Genomic DNA, 25019 nt, shown 5'->3' with positions numbered 1-25019 from the left:
TGTTAGTTTACATCAGCCTTTCTTCATTTATGTCTTCTCTGCATCTAAAATTTATTTAATCTATACTGTTGGTAGACCAGTGCAATATTTAAGGCCATCTCCACAAAGTCAACATACTATATGGACACCATTCACAGAATGCCTGCTTTTAAAGACAAAATGGGCAGCTGCAATTCCAAATGTTAATTAACTGAACATAATTTTTAGGTGATATGATAAAGCTTATGTATATTGGGAAAGAAGACCTCTTTATAATGCATGTGTTTAATGCTGGCTATATCCTTCCTTGAAATACATTTTCTTGCTGTGCTCATACACTGATGATCCCTCAAAATATGATCTTTTGATTATTATTGGGCATTCCTACTTACATACATACATATATAAAATAAATCCTTATCATACAAAATCTATGCTGCCTAACATTAGAGGCTACCTTACATCAAGCCTCAAATGGAGCCAGTTTGCAACAAGTGATTGTATGCTTTTGATGTTTATCAGATATTTTCAGCATTGATGGCATTGATGACAATGTCTTTCTCCATCAGCCTCTGGCATCTCAGATGGCAAACCACAAGAATGGGTTAGACAGATTTGACTCACACATTACATATTTTTCATGACACTAGTGGCAGACAATTCATTTAATTACATGCAAATATCAGAAATTAATTTTATGAGCACATGGTTCATTTACACCCGATTTTGTAACTGACATATGTTTAAATGGTCTTATCTCATGAGAACCACTCTGTTTGTCTGCAGTCTGTGTAGTGGGAGCTAAGGAAGTATGCCATGCCTAACATTACAGTGCTGGAGTATCACAGGTGTACCATTGTATTGAATAACGGGTCATCTGTTCCTCAGCTTCCAGACAATATTGTTTGATTTACAGCATAGCTGGACACATAAGTGGCCAGTGACATTTGTTTCCTCAGCTGATAGTAGTGATTTCCCTTATAACTCATAGACCTGGAGTCATCTATTTATACTTCTGGAAACAGAGGTGTCCAGAGACAGTCTTGACAACAAAAGGCAAACTGGGAACTACTGCTCTGTAATGGCTGCTTCACATCTCCCACTGCCATGGTGCATGGCTCCCTTCACCTCTGCAATAGGTGGTGAGACTTAGGCCATGTTATAAGGAGAAGTGGGAGCCAGGACAATCCAAGCCCCTGCATTCATATCCTTGCTCCTCCACCCAGTCATCTCATGTTCTTTCCAAAGTAGGCTGCTAATGGTATGGTAGCTTGCATTTCTACTTCCTTAAAAATCCAGTGCCTGGAACATTCACTGTTCAGTTTACTATGTGTGTGTTTTAAGATTTGTCCTAACAATGGTTCAAACACAAAAAAAAAAAAAAAAAAAAAAAAAAAAAAAAAAAAAAAAAAAAAAAAAAAAAGTAGTACTTCCATTGCTAATAGGCAGACCAACTTCCTAGACTATGCACTTTTTTCTAACCAACACGCTAGAATTAGATTCTATATCATTTGGTACCAAAAGCTACATTTAACTGACATTTAGAATGCAAAGCAAGACCCCCACCCCCAAAAAAAGTTGAAAATTCAAAAAATTAAGCCTTACACTCTGTTCTTAACCCACAGTGCTAATGGCACAGGAGTCTTGATCAAGCAACTGGGGATGTGAAGTATGCTTCTAAGAAAAAAGTGTAAGTCTGCCCCTTATGTTTGGATGTATTAGCTTATGTTATTTTAATTCACAAAATTAGCCTTAAAAATCTTTTTCTTTAATTATCCCCTCCCTTTTCCCACTTTGACAGAAGAAAAAGAACAAAAGTTCATAGGAATATATAAAATATGTATTACATTTATTCAGGAGACTTGAAAGGGCTCCTTTGGAGCCATTTGAGTCTCTCCATCCCAGCCTATCCAGTAAATATAGTTACATATTTTTAATTTTTTTGTTAAAAATTATTTTTTTTCTACAGTCAATAACCTTTTCATAGGTTTAGATATTGAAAGGCCAAAGGAAACACTACCATAATCTACTCTGGCCTTCTGCATCATACAGACCATAGTACTCTGAAGATACATGATCTTGTGTAGTCAGCTTGATAGACTAGCTGATTAACACAACACTATTCAGTTTTGTATTGTTCCAAAATACAGATCATGACAGTAGCAATATGGAAATGTTTATTAAAAAAGTCACGGCACATGAGCAGGGACCCAGATTGCAGACCTGAAAATATTTTCAATTTGCTTTTTCTTAATTCTAATCATTATAGGCCTTTGTAGAGAAACAACTATTCAAAAAAATAAAAATTGTCTTAGAACTTTTACTAATTTGAGTTCAAAATTAGATCAGGCAACATCACTAATTTACTCTGGAATTCTATAATTTGAAAATAGCCAATATGTATTTGGAAATTACAGTGAACACAAATGCTCCTACATCTTTTACTTAAAGCAAACCTTTATGACTACGTTGCAACCTACTGAAAACATGAGTATATAACAGAAATGTTGACACAATCTTGCTTTGCATGACATAAACATGCCAATATATTTTTTTTCTCCCTCTCTCTGTATATAGCATATATGCACTTTTAAGTAAAAGAAAATAGATTCAATGATCAACTTATCATGTATTCATGTAACTACCATGTACAATATACCAAGCACTAGAATTATCACACTTACCTTTCTGCATAATTACAGTTAAATTCTCCAAACACAAATATTTTTGTTACCTTATCAAAGAACAATAGTCAGCATGCTCAGCACTTCATTACTTTCAGGGAAACGGTTGCAGAAAAAAGTTAAAGCTGCCATGAAAGATATTTCAAAACTGAAATGAAATTTTCAAGTGAATAAAAAAACAGATGAGATGCTGTTCTGACTTAAAAAAAATATATAAAATGAATTCTCCTACTGTAGAGGAAAAGTAAATACAGAATAAGTAGTTCTCTCAGTATTTTCCTCCAACTATCCAAGGGAAAAATATTGGAACAGCAACATCAATAATTTTATTCTGTCTATAGCAGAACATAAGTTGTAGTAGTTTGTTGACAATAAAAATTTCTCAAAGGATTAAAATGTGCATGTCTATGTATGTGTGTGTTTGTGCGCTTTTATAAGTATACAAACACACATCTTAACACATATGACAAACAGCATAGAATTTCAAATTCAACAAATGAGCTGATCCACAGCAAAAATCCTGTGCAACTAAATTGTCAATAAATCTATATTTTCAGCAACAACTGACTTGGATTTACTAAATAATGTTATGGGCTGATACTGGTGCGCTTCTAACCTACAGTATGCAGTACTTCTACAAAACATCTCCAAAATGCCATCTGCATTGCATATTTGTTGTAAAACTGTATCTTTTTCTAATCTTCATTTTTGTTAACCATACATATGTATATCTGTTTATTCTCTAAGAAATAAGTTTGCAATGCTTTATAGCATGCCACATATGTTCATAAGTCCTCAAATCAATATAAAATCATGTAATTGAAAAAAAGGCATATTATTTTTCATGCTATGCTCAATATAAATATAAATTCAAGGCAGTCAAGCTATCCATTACCAAAACAATAATAATCATAATATATATGCATATATACCTACACTCTCTAAAAAGTGATCCAGTTATGCGGATTAAGAAACCAGTAAGAAATTGGTTGAACATAGTATAAAAGTCTCATTTTATGTAAAAGCCCATACTGGACATTTCAAGTATTTTAATACTTTCCTATAACCTTTTCATTAATAACTAGATATTTGTAGAAATAATAATTTTTTACTGAAAATTGTATTCAATTTAAATAAAAATTAACTTCTGCTGTAATTCATTTTTAGAGTGTGCATGTATACATAGCAAAATACCTTTCTACAGACCTATCATAAATATTTTAGTCTATGCAATTTCTCTCCTACTAAAACACTTCCATTTTTTTCTCAAATTTTGAATCATGTCTATCAGGCCTTTCAAGAAATAAAACTCATCTAAGTTTATTTGCAACACCAGATTCCCTTCAGTTTGTGCCAGTTTGCAAGTTAAAGGTCAAAGACAAAGGACAGTACACTTCGAGGAAATTCAGACAGTGAAGCTGTTCACAGAAGACAATGTTTAACTTGGTAATGACAGTCAACAGGTCAATAATCAAGTTCAAGGCAAGCTGTTCATTGTTGCAAAAGCTACTCCCCTCAAAACCTGGCTTTCATAAAAAACCAGGTGTCTGACTTTTGGGGTGCATCATTCTGACCATCTTTAATAAGTTCACAGCCCAGTGACTGTAAAGCCTATCACTGCAAGAAGCAGCTCCTAAAATCAATAAAGAGGTCTGTCAGTTGCTGACTTTTCTCTAGGAAAAAATTATTGATACAAACCTGCTCTGCAGGTCACACGAAAATGACAATACTGCTGTTAGCACAAATTACATAGAATGACAAAATGTTTTGGTGATCTCTTGGCTCTGTCAGTTGATACTTGTTTGACTGAAGGCCAGAAATTTTAACCCTTTGAGAACTATGATGAACATGCAAAAGGGTAACACACCAGAGGATACTCATGCACTATCAGAGTCATCTTCTTAGCTTTCTTTTGAAACTGTAACTCTACCTCTGCAGAGGCAAATTGAATTGTCATGCAACACAGTCTCAAGAGAGAAATCCAAGATAGTTAAGATAAGAGGCTAAGCTATAAAAGTGTTGACAGCTCAGAAAAAAATCTTGGTAAGTGGTAGAAATTATTAAAATATGTTTGGTTCCTTTAACAAGAAAGTAGCTGGTAAATATATTTTGTTTTCTATTTATGTTACAAATGCTTTTCTATCAATAATGCAAATAATTAAAAATGCAGTCACAAGAAATCTGTTTTGAAAAACTGATTTTCTTTTGAAACCTGTATTATCCAAACACAATTCTGTAATTTAATGATGACCAAGAATAACATCCACCAGACTCTGAAAACTGGATGCAATAGTTCTCAAAGGGTTATACCACCAATATAATACCAGTGTCAAGTCTCTCAATAGTATGTCTGTTGTTTTAGTTCATTGAAATCCACTTCAGAGACACACTGCTTTTCACCATTCTTTGGAATGAGTGCTCCTGACAGACCTATAAAAGGCCTGGGGTAGTTGGCATGGTACATCTTGGGAAATATAATGTAGGAAAACCAACCAGAAATCAAACCAACCAATAAAAAGGTTCTGCTTGAATATAGTATTGAATATGAGTTTAAAACATTGAGGACATAGCCCAGAGCAGCTGTAAAAAACACAAAATGAATGTATTAAGGCTGTTACTATATTGCAGATATTTTGGCCCCTTGTTTGTTGGAAAATGGCTGTCCGAACAGTCTGAAGTCCTGCATGTCATCCGAGTCTCCCACCTCACAAAATTGGAAGTAGGAGTATAGGACTTTATCCGTAGCAGACAGAAAGCAATCCTCTTTGGAGACAAAGCTGTTTTGGGTCTTCTCACTTTCCTGAAAGTTCCATTGTTGGTTGTTGTGTTTCTCTAAAAAAATTTACTTTCAGCAAAAAATTCTTCGAAGGGGAACAGGCCTTAAGGGAAAAATGTAGAAACATTGGAGATATTTTTATTCCTCTTCGTTAGTTAATCCTGATAGTTTATAGGGCATTGAGCGTGCAGAGGGAAGGCCTAGAATTGAATGACAAAGAAAGACAAAGGACTGAAGAAACAGCAGATACTGTGTATCATGGAAGCTTCCCAGCTGAGCGAATCGCCACTCATGCGCAGGACAGGCAACCCCATGGGTTTTAAGGATCAGCTTTGTTTCAGACTGACAGATGCCCGCTCCTAGCTAGGAAACTGCATAACAGCTCTTGTGTTGAATCTCAAGTTACCACAAACTCCTGGGAGGGAAAGAGAAAAAACCAAAACCCTGCATCACACCCACTCTTGCATAGAGCGTTTGCAGTACAGTATGTGGCGGGGTGTTCCTTTCCTTTTGAACTGGAACACAGTGTAAACCAAGACAAGGAGGCACAAGGCCAGGATGCAGGGAATGACGATGGCTATGGCTTTCACAGTGCTGGCTGTGTTGTCCAGTTTGATGACAATGTCAACATCATCTTGAGGGCTGTGTCGGTCTTTATCTCGGTCTGTTGGTCCATCACAACCCATAAAATCCTTGAGGATGGATCTGGGATAGCCAGGTTCCACCCTGAGCATCTGGTTATTGAATTTCCAGTACTCTTTTCCTTTGTAGAAATATGTGAAGCCTGAGGAAGAAAGTAGCAATTATTCATGGTCATATGAAATCACGTCATCAATATACAATTATGGAAATTACTGGTATCATTTTTTTTTGTAATTAAAAAAAAATCAAAAGACATAAGCAATAGACTTCAGTTAGAAGTCTTTCAAATATTTTTTTACAAATTTTATTTCTTTACTGTCTCTAGAAATTTAACACTGAGTTTGGGGATCTTGTTTTGATTTTATTGTTTGCTTGTTCTTTAGTTGTTCTTCAGTTGATCTTTAGTAAATTGGGATTTTTTTTCTTTCATTACTACAAAAATAATCAAATCATTCCAGAGAATATGGTCTATGAAAAGCCAAGGTTTGGCCAGTTTGTTCATTCACTGGAAAACCAATTAGAGTTGGAATCCTCAGGGACAGGACTTTAAAGCATCCCGACATCTTCAAGACGGGAAGTCTCCTGAAACAAATTGTAATGCTCTGCTATGCTATGCTATCCAGAAATGTGAACTGACCCTCTTCAATCTTACATAGACTGTTGTTGTACTTCAGAAGGAGACTGGATGAAATAACAGCATTTTTCACATGAGATAAAATGTGTAACCAGATTTAAGTTTTCTGTAAAGACCTGATATTTTTTTCATTCAGGCACAATCCAATGTTATTATTAAACATGATTTAATGAAGAAAAAGCTTGACTCTTGAAGAAAATCTATATTACTTTATTATCCCGGCTGAAAAATGACATTGATCTGGCAAGACAAAAACCTTCAGGATGGGCGGGTAGGATGGATAAACCTCCTACAGTTTATGAACTGAATGGAAACAGCTGGATTTTTTCTTATCTTCCCTTTATACATCTCATATATTTCCTGCAGTATTAAAGGCCACAAAGACAGATTGGGCACTATTTGTAGCTTACAATACTTCCTGAAAAGGCTGGTAACTGCCTATCTGGAAATAATATCATTATTAACCACCTATTCAATCAATTGTTATTTTCTTTCAATTTTTAAATGTTAAGAAAAAGAAAAATTTGATAGTCTATTTTGAAGCTCAAACTGTAGGGAAAGTCTTCATCACCTACTACCACTTTACAGAAAAAATTGATTATATCATCATTCTTGTACATTAGGTATTTTTGTAATTTTAATAACCTTCCTAGCCAATGAAAATACATTCTTTTCCTTTCCTTAGTTCCTTGCATTTTTATTACCTGAAAATTTGCTAACAGATTTATAGAAAGATCTAATACAATTTGAAAAAAAGAAAATACAAAAAGTACTGATCTCTATCAAAAGAGTAGATAGACTTGTTCAGAAAATGCCTTCTATTCTAATTGGAATAAAACCTAAAAGAGGACTGGAATTATTTAAATTTGATGAAGTTTTAAAATTTTAGCACATATAAAGTTCCTTAAAGCAATCTGCAATTCAAATTAGAAGTATTATCAAATGCAAAATTTCAGCATTTTGAACCACAGTTACCCTATCTTTGGATTCCATATAACAATATGCCTTTCACAAAGTACTGCACATCTTGGCCATGGATAAATATTTCAAGTGTGGAAATTTGATGTATTATCTCTATCAATACTCTATCACATATATAGAGACCATATACAGATGTGACACCTCTAAATCTATATTCATACATATATGCAGAATACATGTACTCTACTCAGGGGTAGAGGTAAATCAAAATACAGATTTTAGTTAGTAGTAATTGATTTTATGCAGCAAAAGGTCAAATTAAAACAAAGCAGCAAAAGAATTGACAGCTGCTAGAGATCCAATACAATTTTTTTCAATCAGAGCACATTTTCCACTGGAAAACTCTGTTTAAACTTTTTAAAAAGTTTAAAAGTTTAATCTTTTCTGCCATTTCTGCTGAGGTAGGAACAAGTATAATAATCAGTTACAGCTGAAAGGTGGAAGCTACCAGCAGAGAAGGACAATTCTAAGAGACTCAGTAGTTTTACTGCTTCTCCTGACAGAGCAAATGACTTCACACAACTGTTGAAAGTGATTTCATCTAATCTGTTAGATGTGTTAAACCTGTTTTGAGTGCTGATCCTTACCATTTTCTAGGTACTAGTCACTGAGTAGTGAGTGCAATACCTGACCCAAGCAGCACTGAAGGATTCAGCAGTCACTGCTACGGCAAATGTTCTTATGTAGTAAGTATAAGGCAAAAAAGGCCTGTGGACTAATAAACTAGACTACCTTTTCTCTTTCTTCTACCTAAAAATTGCCCCACCATCCACTTCAGCAGAATTTCTGGTTGGAAAGTTAAATTTGCTGTGCTACTCTCAAGATAGAAAGAAAGATTTCTCCAGTTTGGAGAAGTTTGTGTGATCTCAGATTCTGTGTAGCAAAAGAAAGGAAATTTCTCTTTCACCCCCTCCTAAGAGTTTCTACCACAGTGATATAAAACAAATCACAAAATGGGAAGTAGCAGGGCAAGTTTCAAAGGTGCTACCTGTATCTGTACCTGTATCTTAACAAGCTTTTATAGGGGGACATGACTAGAGTAGGAAAGTGGTTTTTCTCATCCTTTCCAAAACTCTTAATGCAAGATTACCAAATTTTTTTGCCATCACTGAAGGAAACCCCTGCATGATCAGAGTTATTGTAGGTGTTCATTTGCATAGTTTGCACAACAAAAAGGTAAAAGAAGGCAAAAAATATACTTCAAAATGAAATTCATTCCCTGAAAAACATGCTTTCAATGTTTCCTTATGAAGTTTTATAGTAAAAGCTCTTTATCGTCTCTGCTTCTGTCCAAAGAAATAAAAGCAGTTTCAGGCAAAATTTAATCAATTTATTTCCAACTGAGCTGTGGTATTTCTTATTTGCATCTGCTTTTGCTTCTTTCTCTCCTCATACAAACAACAGCAAAGTTGTGAACTGTTTATTAAGACTTTATTTTCTTGATTTCAGGGAAAATGTCTTAGTGGTCTTCTTGGGAAATTTATGGTGTCCTTTTCAGTCCCTTTTTCTGCCTGGGGCCCTTATAGGATTTCTGAGATGCTCAAGAATTTCCTCTTTCCTTTCACCTCCTCCACAGTCTCATGTCATGTTTTACTAACCTTCTCATCCAAAGAGTCCAGCAGACTATCAAAACCACTGGGGTTAGAAAGAGAAGCCTTTTATGTATTCAAAAGTCTTTCATGCCTTAGGAATGGGTGCTCTGCCTCTGCATGCTTTCAAACTCACTGGTCTAAGGGTTATAGTAAGATAGTTTTTATTTTTAATGGGAGGCACAGGTACCTGAGCTCAGTACATAATATATATATATATATCTATTTATATATATTTATATACAGAGATATGTCTATATATGTATATTTATGCACAGATATAGATGATACACACACAGAGATGCATATACATGTATATATATTTCTATAACGTTTGTGATTATTTCTACATATATGCATATTTAAAAACAGTTAATTATTGAGTGTGATATATGCAGAATATCATCTTGAATGACCTACTTTCTAGTTAAAAGCAACACAAAAAATCCAACCTAGCAAAAAGGCCAAAATACAGACAGGGCTTCTTCTTCTGGGTACAACAGACCTAAAGCAAGGAAGCAATTCAACATAGTTTTGAAAAAAAACCCAAACATTTCCATGGTAAATTACTTAATCAAGTTAGAGGTTGAAATAGGAGACTAAAATGTTTTATAAAAGGAAAGAAATCTTTTTATTTTCTTATTAAAAGGAAATTAAAATATTATGGCAATAGATAGGTGTCCTGTCTTATGAGGCAAACATAATTAATTCAGAACCTGCTAATAAATAAATCATATATGCCATATAACAATTTTCCAACAATGATAGGATACAACAAATGCATATTTTTATTCCTTTCAAAAGGATCTAAAACCTCTGTGCAGCTGAGGGCTCTGCTGGCAGCTGGCCACCATCCCCTGGGTAGCACTGAATTCTCCTAAGATGGAGGAGATTTTGGCTGCTCTCATTTGTTTTCTGGTGTGTCCAGCTGAGATTCCAAGCTCTAGGTATGTGATGATGCATCTTGATAATACATCATACTAAAATCCCTGTTATCTGCTTTTCTATATCATGGACTTATGACATCTTTGATTTACATAAATTCATTGGGATAGTTCTGATTAGATAAAGATTTTGCTTCCCTTTACTAGCTTTTGGGAATGAAAGCAATACTTTCTAAGCTGTTTAAAAGGCCAGCACCTTGAAAATTCAATAGAAATATACTGTGTTTATGATGCTTGTTTTAAGAGGTACTATAATCCATCAGAGAACAAAACCAAAATGAATTAAGACAGAAGAAAAAAAGAATGGCAAGTAAGATTTATAATACTAAATTTGAAAGTGTTTTCAGCCCCAGGTTAAACAGTACACACAAACAAAGAGTATTTTCACTAAAGCCAGTTCTATAGCAGTAAATACTCAGTTCATATATCAATAATTCCTTCACTGCTTAATCTGAATAGTCAATCATCCCTCTACTACTCTATCTTACATAAAGGGTGTAAATAAATCATTAAAACAAGAACATGCTTGCATACCATTTTCTTTGTGGACAAAGGCTCCCTGAGGAGATTCTGGGATACCTTTCCAAATTGTGATTGGTTTGGGATAACCAGGGTCCATGGATCTCATTTCTTCACTGTACCTCCAATACCTGAAATATTTTTTAAAAGAAAAACAAAGCACATTTGTAAGATAGCAGAGGAGTAACTTTTTATTCTCCCCCTCTAACACTTGCTACATTCATTAACCACGAGTGGAAATACTGGATTTCTTCTCTTTGAACGTACATCACAAATAAACCTATTTGCTGTTTCATGTAAATAGATAGAAGATAAAATATTTTTGCACTTCAACAACTAAACCAGCATGCATCTTGCTTATAATCACCAAAATTCTGATGCCTAGGGCTTTTGCACAGCGACACAGAGAGATGTAACAGAGGCAAAAAACCAATGTATATGAATGACTTTCATAATATTTTAATAATGCAAGTGACAGTAGATTCATATTAAAATACTGCCAGCAATCCTAATTTAACTTTTCATATGTATGCATTACAGTAGCTTTTATTTCATTATCACTAAATAGATACAGTGTATTATAAAATTCAACCTGTTTGTGTGCCTTTTTGCCAGCAAGCCTTTCTCAAACTTGAAAAGCTTCAGTATGCAATTCTAGTAATCCTGAACATCTGAGAAGTGTTTACAATTGTGATTTATTTACACTTAGAGATGATAGTAATAATTTCTTTTTTCTTTTACTGCTGATCAAATTGCTATACATATCTTACAAGTTGGTTCTAAGAGTACAGCATCTCTAATATCCTCTGTGTATCCTAATATTTTGGTGGGTCATTTCATATTTTGATTTACTCCATTGATTTAGAGCACAGTTTTATCACTATCATTGATAATCTGGTTACTGCTAAAAACTTGGCCCTGTTTCTCATTTGAATTCATTTGACTTGAGTTTTTAGAAATCCTTGTTATGATCAGCATATATTAAAAAATTCTTATGTGGATGATATTTTGTTGCTGTGAAGGTACTTAGGCATTCTAATTAATTCACATTTTAATCTTTTTAGAAAAGTGGTCTAAACTCCTCAGCATTTCTCCCTGTAGGGTGTTTCTCTGGCTTTAAACTTTCAATGAAATTAAAAGATGGCAGATTTCAAGTGGGTTAAGTGTTGGCAAGTTAGATTAAAAAGACATTTGTATTTATTTTTTCTTTCTTATGCTTAAATTAAATTTTTATAGCCCCAATTCTTAATCTAGTCAGAGATACATCAGCTACCAGCCAACAACACAATGCTCTTTATTTGGATACGTAACATCTTTGAAAGTTTACATGCAGAAACAACATATAGAAGTAGTAAAAGAAGTTCTGACATTAATACCGTTGAAAGCAGTTCTTCCTCATCTTTAAGTTTCTCAGTCTTTAGTTTGTATTTTTTAAAGAAATATATTTTCTTTTTTTTCTCTCTCTATTCCAGAACTCTATTTCAGTCCTCAAAAATTTCTCTCATCTTCCTTTTTCTCTTCCAATCTTTTCACCTTTTTGAGCTCCTTCTTTTAATAACCTCTGTTTTACCACCAGCCCTAAATGACTTTCAAAGATATACTTTGTCATTAAAAGTCTTTGAGGACATACTCAGTGCACACTCAGAAATCACAAAACTTCTGTGTTTTCATCAATGATGAGAAATCCTGTTAGGGAAGGACTGATCTTAACACCACCTCAACAATCTGTACTGGAATAATGAACATGTCTACAGGGTAAGGAAAAGCCTAGTCTTGATTCTATTTGTCATACCAAATGTTCACAAGCAAACTCCCTAATTATGGTTTGAGCTCCACAGCCTATATAAACTTGTTGCTGTACCTCAAAGATTGATAAATATCAGAGGGGAAAAAAACCAAAGCCCACTTAATAGATTGAGAAAAAGGGAATTTGGAAAATATTTCCTAAATTATATTCTATATCTAAGCCTATTTACTTAATGATATCCTGAGCCGTTGGATGATTAAGTTTTATGAAGAAAAAACTGATTGATTTAAACTCTAAAGTGCATAAAACCAGTTGGACCAGATGGGCATAAACAAGGACATGTGTCAAGAAGTTCATCAAACATATTATTTTCTAGTCCCAAATGACTCAATTCTGGTAGGATAGGAATAACAGAGAGACTAATGTTTTCTGTAGTCAATTTTTACCCCTTTTTGGTTTTCATACAATTATTTGGAAGAATTATCGTTAGTGTTGAAATAGATAATGTCAAATTACAACAATAATATTCCATACAAGAGCTGTTTTAGACATATGACTGTTTACTGGTTTGACTTTTAAATCTTCTTACTGGTATGGTTATTGGGATTTTCTTGTTTCTTTATTTTTTTCTTGGTCATTTTTATTATTATTTGTATTTTATAGCCAATATTTGATGTAATAAGCAATGTACATTGAGAAACTTACTGTTGTAAGGGTCTATTCCCACTGATGGTCAATATCCTGTAATGGCTCAATTATCTCTGCAAGGCTCACGTTGAATCTTCTAACATACTCTATTGTATTTATATCCTGCTGAGTGTCATTGTGCTTGTTAGCTCTACGTAGCAACTTTTCTGCCAGCACATGTTTTCTCTTCTAGTTCTTTTTGTCTTCTTTTATTACCAATTGTATTTTAAGAAAATCCTGAATATAAGTAACTACCTATACATGGTAATATAAAAGAGCATTGCTGAATAAAGCCTAAAGGAAGTAAAAGTCACCAAAGATTCCTACTGTACATCTTTTTACAATATGTATGTGAAGGTGGAAAATTATTACTTGAAAAATAATTTGAACTTTTTTTTTTAAACCTACTCAACTATAGGAAGCAAATTATTTAGGCATCTTCTACTCACTATGAAAATTGATTGCTTGAAATGATACCTAGTTTTAAAACATTACAAAAATTTGACTTAGTTATCTTCTTCCCTCACCATGAGTGTTGGAGAGCTATATTTTTTTTAATAATAAAAATAGCTTTAACCATAAAATTTGTTGCAGCATTCTGTAGTGCAATTTTTACAGTACTGCTATAAAATTGCAAACTATACTGTCCGAAACATATTCTATGATGGGCATTAAATTGATTTCTTAAGTGATCCATGAATACTATTAGTGTCTGAGAACACTAAGTACCACACAGTAACAAAAGTAATCATAGTTTTAATAAGACTAATAAACTATTACAGGTATTAATAATTTGTCTCTGAGCACACAAAATTTGCACAGCGATATGAATCAACAAACACAGTACCATACTGAAAACCTGTAAAATCCATCATTCAAACAATTCGCAGTGTTTCAATTCTCTTGACATCTCTATAAAGCAGACAAACATTCCTTTCCTTTTCTTTTTTTTTTATTGACAGGTAAGTAAAGATACAGTGACTAGTACAAGTATTTCATGTATGAAAAAACACTTGGATTTTACGTTTTATTCTGTGCTTGTCTTTTTGTTGGGGGATTGTTTTGGGTTTGGTTTTTTTTTTAAATTGTTATTACTAATCATAGATATGTGTCCCTATAAGATTTATTTAGAAGTAATTCCAAGAAAATGCTCAAATTCTTCTCTATTTCCCAGGTTTAGCTCTGAGTTGCCTTTTTTACTTCATTATCAAATAGAAGCAAAGTAATTTTCACTCACTTTAAAAGCTTTGGATCATGCCTTGCCTGATGGGTTCTGGGGTTTAGAACTGTGGCTAAAAAGAAAGATGTAGGAGTGTACATAAACACACCACTTTGAATATTTAAGTTCCAATTTGCCACAACTGTGACTCACCTGTTGACTTCTAAAACATAACATTTCTACTGGATATACTTATACCCATTTCAAGATACTCACAAAAATATAATTTAGGTTATAAGACATGTGAAAACAGTACAGCCATCTATGCAGGAGGAGTAAATTTCATCCTTTTGAGAACCAGAAGAAAAGGTTAACATGATTAGATGGTATCCACTGAATTGTTCCCTTGCAGAAATCCTATACCAACCTATCTCCTTTGAAGAAGTAGGTTTTTCCAACATCTTCCCACCAAATTGCTGAATCAATGCCGTGGGAAGGAATTCCACTTCCAAGTGTTATCAAATCATGAGGATAGCCTGGCTGGAGAGTAGTGTCCTTGAAAACCCAGAACTTGTTACCTGTACAAAAGCATATATATACACACATATATGTGTGTTAGTCATCAGTACTGCCAGTAGAAATATCAATACACTCTTAAGAAATAAGAAACACTTCCAAAGGTCTATAGTAGCGGTTCTTCTAAATACAATGAAATGAAAAATGTTCCATTGCTGCAGAAAATGCAAAATTAAATATGCCTTATGGATATCTTGCATTTATAAAGCACCTTTCTTCAAATAAGTCCACAGAATATTTTAATACCAACTATGCAATGATCAAAAGTAGAGTGAAAATTAAATCACCATAAGAGACTCTGTGGTTGATAATGTAATACATTTACAGAAAAAAGACACAGCAGTTTTACATTTCATGAGGAAAGAGAGAATTTTATAAGAAAATTTGGTAAGAAACACACACAAAAAAAAGTAGAAATTACAATTTTCATAGAGACCAAATACTTTTATTACGCTGTATTTCTCCCCAAGAAGTTAAATTACTTATGAAGGATGTATGATTATTTCAGAAAAAAACATAGAATTTAATATTTAAACATCTTTTCTCTTAGGGTGGCCTAAAGACAGCAAACTGAGAATCTGAATCCCTTTTGTTGCTGGAAGTAATGGTGGGTTGCCAGTGGCAATAAGACTTAAGCTTTGTCTGTAGGTGAAAAATCATTCAAAACCCCCCAACTGACTCATTAAGTGCTGAAAAGACAAGGTAATTGTACGACTCCAGTTGATGTTAGCACAGTGTCTACACAAACCTCAGATTACCCAGGTTACTTAGGTCACTGTTTTAAATATGAATGACAGCCTAGGGCTTCCTGGACTGCAGTGCTGAGTGGATGAAACCCCTACTGCTAAAGGGGTAATTGCAGTTACTAGATAAATATTTTGTGTAATTCCTCTTCAAAACTCACTTCTCACCTGTGTCTTTTCAGCAGAGACTTCCCTTTAGAACACAGCTTTGGCTGAAAAAAGGGAATAAAGATCCCCATATGGTCCCTAGAAATAGGAAAGGGGAAGCACAATTTGTATTTATGTACTCATCTGATGAGCTTGCTTGGATACCTGTTTTCTCTTTGTGTTCTGTCCCCTAGACCAAGAGGACACTCTTCTCAGGCTAGACTATAGGCTCCTTTGTAAAAGAACTATGTGTTTATTCTCTCTTCAAAGCACTAGCATCATCATTTTTTTCAAAAAGCATTGCTAGTTTTAGTAATAATGACACTGAAGGACAAGATACTCTTTGACATCACATGGACACTTTGAGCTAAATCCCAGAAGAAATCTACATGAGAACCATTGCCCTTACTGGATTCTTCACTTTGGTCTATCCATTGCTATTCATGACAATGTGTCATGGTTTGACACTGGCGCGATGCCAGCGCCTCCATGGAAATGTACTTTTTTAAATAATTGCTGTGAGATGTGATCAGGAACAGAGCAGAGCAGGCCCAAACTTAGTAACAAAGGAAAGAACTTTATTAAACTACTTCTACTATAAAAACTACACACACTAAATCCTGGATGAAGACTTTCCAAAACACCCTTCCTCCTCCCACTTAATTTCTAAACAAACTCAACAGTGAGACACCACCCAGGATCCTGATCAAGTTGCTCCCTTTCAGATATTCAAATACTCAATCTTTCAAGGGAGACAGGAGTCTCTCCTGTGCCACAGACCCCCCCCCCCAGGAAACACAATTGCCACCCTTGTGTTTCCATGTCACACATGGCAACTGCCCGGAGAAAATCTGCCATGGTGACACTCTCCTTTCCATGTCACAGTGCTCTCACCACCGTGCATGGACAGACTGCTCATAGGGCTCCTTTAAGGATGCTTTGCCATGGACCAAAAGAGACAACAGCTCAGTTTCTCATTTTGGGACTACAGTCCCCCCCATTTTCCCCTGGGGCTGAGGGTCCAAGAACAGAGGTCTCCTTCTCCTCTTCTTCTTCCTTGAAGATAGAGGGCTTCTCCACACCTTCTCCAACTCTCCTCTGTTCTCTCTACTACTCTGCTGGTAATCACTGAAACAGGTCTCTTGACCCACCAACGCACCCCCCTAAGTGCAGCTTCTGTTAGGAGAATTTGGTTCAGTCTATGGCTAACAAAAGAAGTCCAGCCACAAGCCACTCCATCATCTCCTTCCAACTCGAGAATTTCTTCTTCCATCATCTCAGATCTCAGACTGTCTCTCTTCTACTTCAAATCAAGGAGGAGTAATATTTTACAAAGCCTTCGTTTCTCAGGAAAGGGTTAAAAGTTCAGACTCCCTGGACGGCTGATATCTCTGCCCAGCAGCCGATTCCCAAGGCCAAGGCTGGGCGCCTTCCCCCCCAGCCCCCCTTCTCCGCGCCGGCAAAGTTACAGGTGCCATCCGGACTCTCTATCTCTTCCCTCTGTGGGGGGGGGAATGACAAAGACATCTCCGCTTCTCTCCACCCTTCCGTCCACAGGAGCTGGCTCGGTTCCAGTCCTTCTACCCCTCAGCTCACCTCGACCAGGCCTCATGGCTCCCCCTTCCCCACCCAGCCCCATGGCTGGGCAGGGGAGGTCTGCACAGCACCTTGACTGGAACCAAAAAGAGAGTGAGCTCTTGGGAGTTCTTGCTTTTAACCCTCTGTGTTCTCAGAGGCGTATCCCTATCTTCAGTGGTCACTTCAGGTGCCAATATCCAAACTTGACCACTGATTGGTTTGACTCAACTTCCTGAAAAAAATCACTTCCATGTCAAACCACGACACAATGATATTTAAAATAGAAGGGAAAAGTTTTAAAACAAATTTTGCTCAAACACATTTGGAAAGAGGATATAAGAGATAAAATCATGGCGGTTCACATTAGTTTTTGTACTTACCTTTAACGCTAGACAGGCTGTTATAAAGATTTAGGACATTAAGGTAGTCTGCTGTATAAATATTTTATAAGGAAATGTAATATTACCCCAAAGACCTAGGATCAGGTGTATGCCAGAATCATCAAGAGGGAAAATCCAGAGAGCTATTTTGCAGTTGGTTTTATATTTTAGCTATCCCTCTGTGTATTAAATGTTTGTTTAAAGGAAGGTTTTTTAATCTCTGTGTTTGTACTGTGGTGATTTAAAGCATATTTTCATTTTATCAGAGTTTTAATTAGGAGAGGGGGTATAGTTTCTATCCCTCCCATGCTGGGTTTCCAGGGTTAATTTTTTATCAGCTTCTTTACAGCTGCTTGTCACCCACTTTCAAGCACAGACACTACCGTTTGCTCAACAGATCCATTTTCCTGCCAGTTGAAGGAAAAAAAGGACTCAAAGAACAAGTATGTACGGAGCCATTTGAAGTACTAAAAATGAAAGAGACACAGAGATCTATGAAGAGCAGTCATGGCAAGCTGAGTTCTCTGTTGACCTGGGATTAAGGTCATTGCTAACCTGAGATTTACCTTTACTGAGATGCCTTATAAAAATTCACTTATAGGGTTTGATAACGACAGAGGTGAGCATCTTCAATCATTCTCTGTCTCTCTTCCCATGTGGTTTATTTTTGCCAATTCATGTGACTGGACACAGAAGGCTTCAGATGTTAATGGCAGTTTCAAACGCAATGATAAAGAAGTCATGTGTTTTGGACCTTACTAGTTGGTACTTATGGTGTGAACAACAGATGGCATCCAGTGAATGATCCCAGGCCAGCTCATTTCTGTTTCAGAAGATCATGTGAAATGACAGCTGTTGCACAGCATTGAGAGGCATATGCTGTGATGTATGTAATGCCAATACTTTTCTCTGTGCCTCACAAGGAATAAAAGTCAAAGCAATGTTATGAATAGATCGTTATCAGCCATACCCAGGGAGGCAAAGTTAACTATCAACAAGATCAGGTCATACCAAAATAAACAATGGTTATGCACAAGCCATTGTAAATGACAGCACCACTGAGCCATGTATTTTTTGCATATTCAGATATACTGAAGTAAAAGGAAAGTGTAGATGTGGAAACAGGCATAAGAAACTGAATTTTTCACATAATTTCTTATTAAGAAGCAAATTCTTTCTTAGAAAACAGAGAAAAGGTAAATTTTTCAGTATTCTGTGGAGACAGGGGAGCATTGAGATCTCTAACATATGTAAGCAAAGCCTATTGATGCTAACTAGCAGGAATTTTGTTTAACATTTGCTTTAGAAGACATGTTTAGTCTGCTATAACTGTGTTGATTGTTAATGAGAAGTACTGTATATAAGAAATCCAAATGTTCCATCTGGCTGACAGATTTCATTTCAGTTTTTTGTTTGGTTGATTTTTTAGGAGGTTTTAGGAGGTTCTTGTTGGTCTTGTTTTGGATTTTTTTTCTGTCTCTCACCTGGAGGAAAGTGGGTGTCTATTGATCAGAGAATTGATCTGATCAACAGAATGTTGATCAGAATACAATGTAGGATAAGTTAAAGCCAAAAATCAGTGCAAAAGATGCCCAAATGTGGTGAGAATAAGATTATTTTATTTTTAATATATTTATGAAACTTTAAACATAGTACAAATTAATGCTAAAGGCAGTATGTTTTCATGTAGCTCATATTCCACTTCCACTAATAGTCAATAAAACTTCATCATTGTGATCATAATGGAAAGAACTATGACAAAATTAGTCATATTTTTATTCTTATAGATAACTAATGCTTCTTTGGAATCAAAACCTGTGCCCTTGGCAGAAACCACCACTGTGTTTATTTTGCAAAGTTGTTTTTTTTAAGGTCTCATTGGTAGGTTTGTTATTTTCACAAAGAATAAAGCATTACATGTTTCATGAAGTCTGAAATTTCAGAATGTTTAATCTCTCTGCTTTTATTCCCTAATGTAAGGTCTAATATAATAAGAAGCAGATTGGCAAGGTCAGAAGCTGAGAGTGAAGCAAGTGATAAAAAAGCTAAAATGTCTTACTTCTTGAAATGATGCTTTGTTAAATATCATCACTGTAGGGAAACAGCTGAGAAGGATGAACCATGAAATTATTTGAAGTCTCTCAAAATCCATGTTTGACATTCTAAAAAAAGTACTGGAAATAAAGGATATCTGTATTGCTATGCTTCACTTAAAATTACAATATTCTATATATTCTTTAGACCATTTAACTTCCTACTGACTACTGCCAACAAATATGCAGTTTTTAGTAACTAGTTCTTCCTTTTATAGAATCTGAATTCTGAATAATTGTGCTTCTGGGTTTTTTGTCCATATTATTTGCAATTATGGTGTATGTGTAGTGCAAGAAGTGTGTGGCATATAATCACTGTGTTAGAGTGATGAGATGAATTTCCAAATTTTTAAACAATTGCATATAATTTAAATCAGTTAAAAAAAATTTAACGTCTAATCCTGAATGTTGGTTTATTCCAGCCAACATTCCTCTTAATTTTGGTCTTTCAAGCCTGTATCTACTCTTTTTCTAGAATCCTAAAATTAACATTCATGGTGGCTTTTTCCCCATTCTCTATTTCCCACATCAAGTTTCTGTCATTTCTCCATTCCATGATCTGACACTATAGAAAATCTATTTTTCAATATAAAACTGTCAGGCCATGGGGTAAGTGCAGTAGAATGTTATGATGGAGGCACTGGTAGTATGAGTTTTACAGCAGCCTTTCTATTGCTACATTTGGTTTACCATAACATTCAACAGCACAGATGGCTTGACAATTTCATTTTTAGCACTATATAAATTCCCAAAGGTACACAGAATGAATTTTACTATTCATGTTTTCTCATTAAAAGAAAAAAAAAGAGGTATCTTTCTAATGCCATCTTATTGTCATTCAGCATGGACACTGGTAATGAATAACAAGAATTCAAACATCTGTTTTTTATAGGCAGCTATCCACCAGATTGTTCTGTACTTTATGAGTATGATCTGGTCTACTGGGGGCTGATGAGTCCATCTGGCAGGGAACAGTAAGAGCATCTTGGTCATAGGCTTGCCAAGCTGGTAAAGAGGGATTTTAACTAAAGTTGATGGTGGAGGGAGAACCTCAATCCATCCCACTCCTACCAGTTTGATGCCAATGCCAGCAAGACATGTCCAGAGCCTGGAGAGAGATCACAGGTCAGTTAGAGAGCACCTGAAAGAGCACAAAGGAATTCCAGCCACTCCAGCCAGTAAGTTGGTTTCATTGGAGGCTCCAAATTAAATGCCTCTATGGAAACACATGTATTATGCACAATAACAGCAGGAGTTGGGGATGTGCTTGGAAATTTGTGTACACCTGCAGAGCTGTGATCTTACCAGCATCACAGAGACGTGGTGGCATGGCTTCTACAAATGGAAGGTTAGAATGGAAGGCTACTGGCTCTTTATGAGGATGGGCAGGGAAGAGGGCATGGGGGTATTGCTGTCTGTGTCAATGACCTGCTGGCATGCATGGAGCTCAGCTGGGATGGATGAGGAACTTGTCACAGAATCAGCTAGGTTGTAAAAGACTTTGGAGATCATCAAGTTCAACCTATGACCTAACACTAGCTTATCAACTAAACCGTGGCCACATCCAGTCTTTTATTAAACACCTCCAGGGACAGTGACTACACCACCTCCCGGGCAGCCCATTCCAGTACCCATCCACTCTTCCTGTGAGCATTTTTTTTTCCCCTAATGTCTAGCCTGTATATTTGTAGTATACAACGGGTCAGCACTAAAGGGAGGGCAGGAACAGTGACAGCATAGTGTGGGTCATAGGAGTATATAGTGACATTAAACCAGTACAAGTTCTCTGCTGGTACTTAATCCATCTTTTCTATTTTATTATCTGAATAACAGACGTAGACATTGGCTTAGGTATGTGCTTTGTTAACACATTTGTATGCTAGACTTCAGATTTAAATTTCCTTCTAGAACTTACTTGTTTGGATCAATTTTAGACTGGTAAAGCACACTACCTGGATAAGGCGTTCTACTTGCTCATCATCTTGGCAACAATCAGCTTGTCTATTTCTAGCACCTTTGGGAGGAGGACAAGTACTCTTTTCTTAGGAAATTTTGTGATGGAATAGAAGGAAGAAGACAATGATCATTTACCTACAGTCTATTTATACAGATTTCTCTAATCATGTTCCACAAGGCAGTTGAGACCTTGGAACAGGAATTTTCAAGGACACCCACACAGAAGACAGCTGAAATTTTTGCTTCTGTAGCAGTGGAAAAACATGAATTACACTGATAGAAAAAACACCAACAGTTAGATATTAAGAGTCATGAAGACATGGCAGAGAAGCAATTTTTTTTTTTTAATTGCACAAGGAAATGCAAAGACTTTTGACCTTGGAAAATAAAGGGATAATACAAATGTCATTGGAAAAATAATGGAAGGAATTTTGAAAAGAAGTCATATGGAAAAAAAACCTACAGCAAAATATCCAAATATCATATGAAATCAGCTAGAAGGCACAAAACTAACTGGTCTGAAATCAAATAGCATAAGGTGGGGATGATGTGAAAGGAAAACATAATTCTGACTCTAAAAGCACAATCCTACTGTTCCTGTTTGCTTTAATTAATCTTGATTTAATTTCCCAGAGAAAATATAGAGAAATTCCCTCCTCCTTCTGTTTGTTATCTGTAACCCATAAACTACAGGATCAACCTATTCCTCTAAGACCTAACAGGAGCCAGTCAGCAGTGGGTGAAGAGTTAAATAATGATGAAACATATTTCAAGGTCATTGGGAAGGAAAAGAAGCAGTCATAACAATAAGCTTGATCATTTCTGTCTGGGGCTCAGATAATGGATGCCAGCATTATCAAGGCAGAAGTCTGGAATGCCCAGGGTAGCTACTTTGTTCTTTGTAGAAGTGGTGCAAAGGAATAGCTACGGAATAATATTTTTATCCTTCCATATCTTATGGACCTAAAAATCAAGCAGCAGGATGGAGATTTGGAGGTACTTTGATCATGATTCCTGACCATATAAACTTTCCAGAGTTAATGACTTCAAGTTCATTTTATGGCAACAGAAATAAAAGCATTTGCTGTATTGAAATAGAAACTGCACTACATGTAATATAATTTTCCTTATGATTCACACAAAAAATATAATTTCCCTTTTAGCAAAACATAAACTTCATTGTACTGTTATGAAGTGTTTCTGCATGTTATTAAATGTTTTTCATTTAACATTCCCAAGATCCTGTTTCCATAGTAAATGAAATATTCTCCCCATAAATGACTCCACATGTAGAAATTAATTAATTTTTTAAAATATAACAGCTTTTTAAAAATCTACCTTTTTTTGTAATGAGTTAAAATAATTAATCATTCACAACACTAAACAGCTGAATATTTTTTCACATATTTGTTATCTATTCAGTTTCTTCTTCTCTCAAATGATTATTTTAGAAAATGTACTTTACATAATTTGAAGATTTTGTCGCTAAGTATGCATTTGTTAAACATATAAAATAACTTCATTAAATCTAAATAAGGTACATGTTCAAGAACTTCAGTTTTGAAGAATGGCTGATGTCTGGAGTGAAATTTGAAAATAATTGTTAGCAAAAATTTCATCTAAATCTTCTATTTTGTGGAGTTTATGCTCCTTTAAAAACACTAAATATACATCTATGAAAGAGATTATTTTTCCCCACATGAAACTCCTAACATCACAGGTCTTAGATGAAACAAATACAATGCAGTACAGTAAGGTATATTCACTGTGTCTTCCTAAAACACATTTAAAAATTATTTCATAGTAGATCACTTCATTTCTCTCTTATATTTATTCTTTCAAATTTTTATTGAATATGTAAGAGCAAAAGACCTGATACTGTGAAGGGTAATAATAAATTAAAAATGTAATTGCCAAACAAGAAAATGTTAACAGATACACTCTTCATTTAGCTACCAATTTGCAACAAGATTTACAAATCATTAGTAAAAATAAACAAGATGCGTTTCAAGAAATCATCACACTCAAAAGTGTTACACATAATCTTACTTTTGTCCTTTCTTACCTTTAAAGAAGACAAAATTCCCCTCACTGTTTTCATAAACTGCATCAATGCTGGGAGGCAGTCCCCTCCAGAAGTAGGTAATCTGCATGGGGTATCCATCCATCACCCTGTTGTTTCTGACTCGCCAAAACCACTGATCCTGGAAACCAAACATACACTTCTTACTACATTTATTTGTGCTCTGCTGGTGTCTTGAAAATACTGAACAGCCTATTGTGGCATTTTTAGAGCAGACCTTTTGCTGAGTGGATAAGCACATTGTGTTTGTATTTGGCTCACATTACAAATGTTTCAGAACTGGTTTTTGCTGAGGTGGGGATAAGCTACACACACAAACCAGGTGTTTCGAGCAGACAGCCCTCGGCAGAATGTACAGCGTTATATGAGATGATGTAACTCTCTCAACTTCATTCTTATAATTTAAAATTTGTGGTCTGACTACAAGTGCTTTTAGACTGGACCATATACTTATGTGAATACCCAAAATAATGGGACTACATACAGACTTTGAAGACCAACTAATTTTGCAGGTAATTTTTTTCGCAGTGGCTGCTAACAGTGAAAGGTTGATAGATATATGTGTAACATTACTACATCAGTCCAGTAGGAACTATGCTTTGATGACAATTTTACTATAGTGAAGTTTAGTAGTCTTTCAAGGGACATTAAATAGGATGGTTAATATTACAGCCATATATATATGGTGCTAAATCCAGCTAAATCCAATACATGGAACATTAAATGGGTATCAATAAAGATATTATCACTGTACCACTTCAGAACTGTTACATTTAAAGATGAAGGATAGGGTATGTATTTAACTTCTTACACACATTTGAACATTTTTTAGTATTATTATTATGTAAAACAACCCCCTTTAACAATAAAGGAAGTGATATTCCCTTTTACAATAAAGGAAATGATGTTCTGCCAGAATCTTTCTCAGTTTACACAGCAGTTCTTCCTCTCTATAAGGAACACAGATTTCACAGTGCAACAAGATCTGTAAAATCATAAAGTCAACAAATATCTTCTAAAGAATGGGTTATGTTTCAGACTTAATGATTTTTGGAGTATGCTTGCATTATTTTATTTTGATAGCAAGACCAATTGTCATGGTTTGACACTGGCGCGATGCCA

The 25019-nt window shown here is 35.2% G+C and overlaps 1 protein-coding gene across 4 annotated transcripts in view; it reads right to left on the bottom strand.

Moving 5' to 3' along the window:
* Positions 1–1365: 1365 nt before the first annotated feature.
* The window catches only part of MMP16 (matrix metallopeptidase 16), a 168658-nt gene continuing 145004 nt past the window's right edge, over positions 1366–25019 (bottom strand). For all 4 annotated transcript variants that reach the window (XM_068185477.1, XM_068185498.1, XM_068185488.1 and 1 more), the window contains 4 exons: positions 23880–24018; positions 14769–14919; positions 10764–10879; positions 1366–6223 (listed from right to left, as the gene is read on the bottom strand). In XM_068185477.1, coding sequence (XP_068041578.1) covers positions 5889–6223; positions 10764–10879; positions 14769–14919; positions 23880–24018 — 741 coding nt within the window. In that variant the 3' untranslated portion in view covers positions 1366–5888. The remainder of the gene's footprint in view (positions 6224–10763; positions 10880–14768; positions 14920–23879; positions 24019–25019) is intronic.

Source organism: Anomalospiza imberbis, chromosome 1 (genome assembly GCF_031753505.1).
Source record: "Anomalospiza imberbis isolate Cuckoo-Finch-1a 21T00152 chromosome 1, ASM3175350v1, whole genome shotgun sequence".
Classification (NCBI taxonomy): domain Eukaryota; kingdom Metazoa; phylum Chordata; class Aves; order Passeriformes; family Viduidae; genus Anomalospiza; species Anomalospiza imberbis.
The sequence above is the reverse complement of the archived record's forward strand: the minus strand, read 5'-3'. Positions and strand labels throughout refer to the sequence as shown.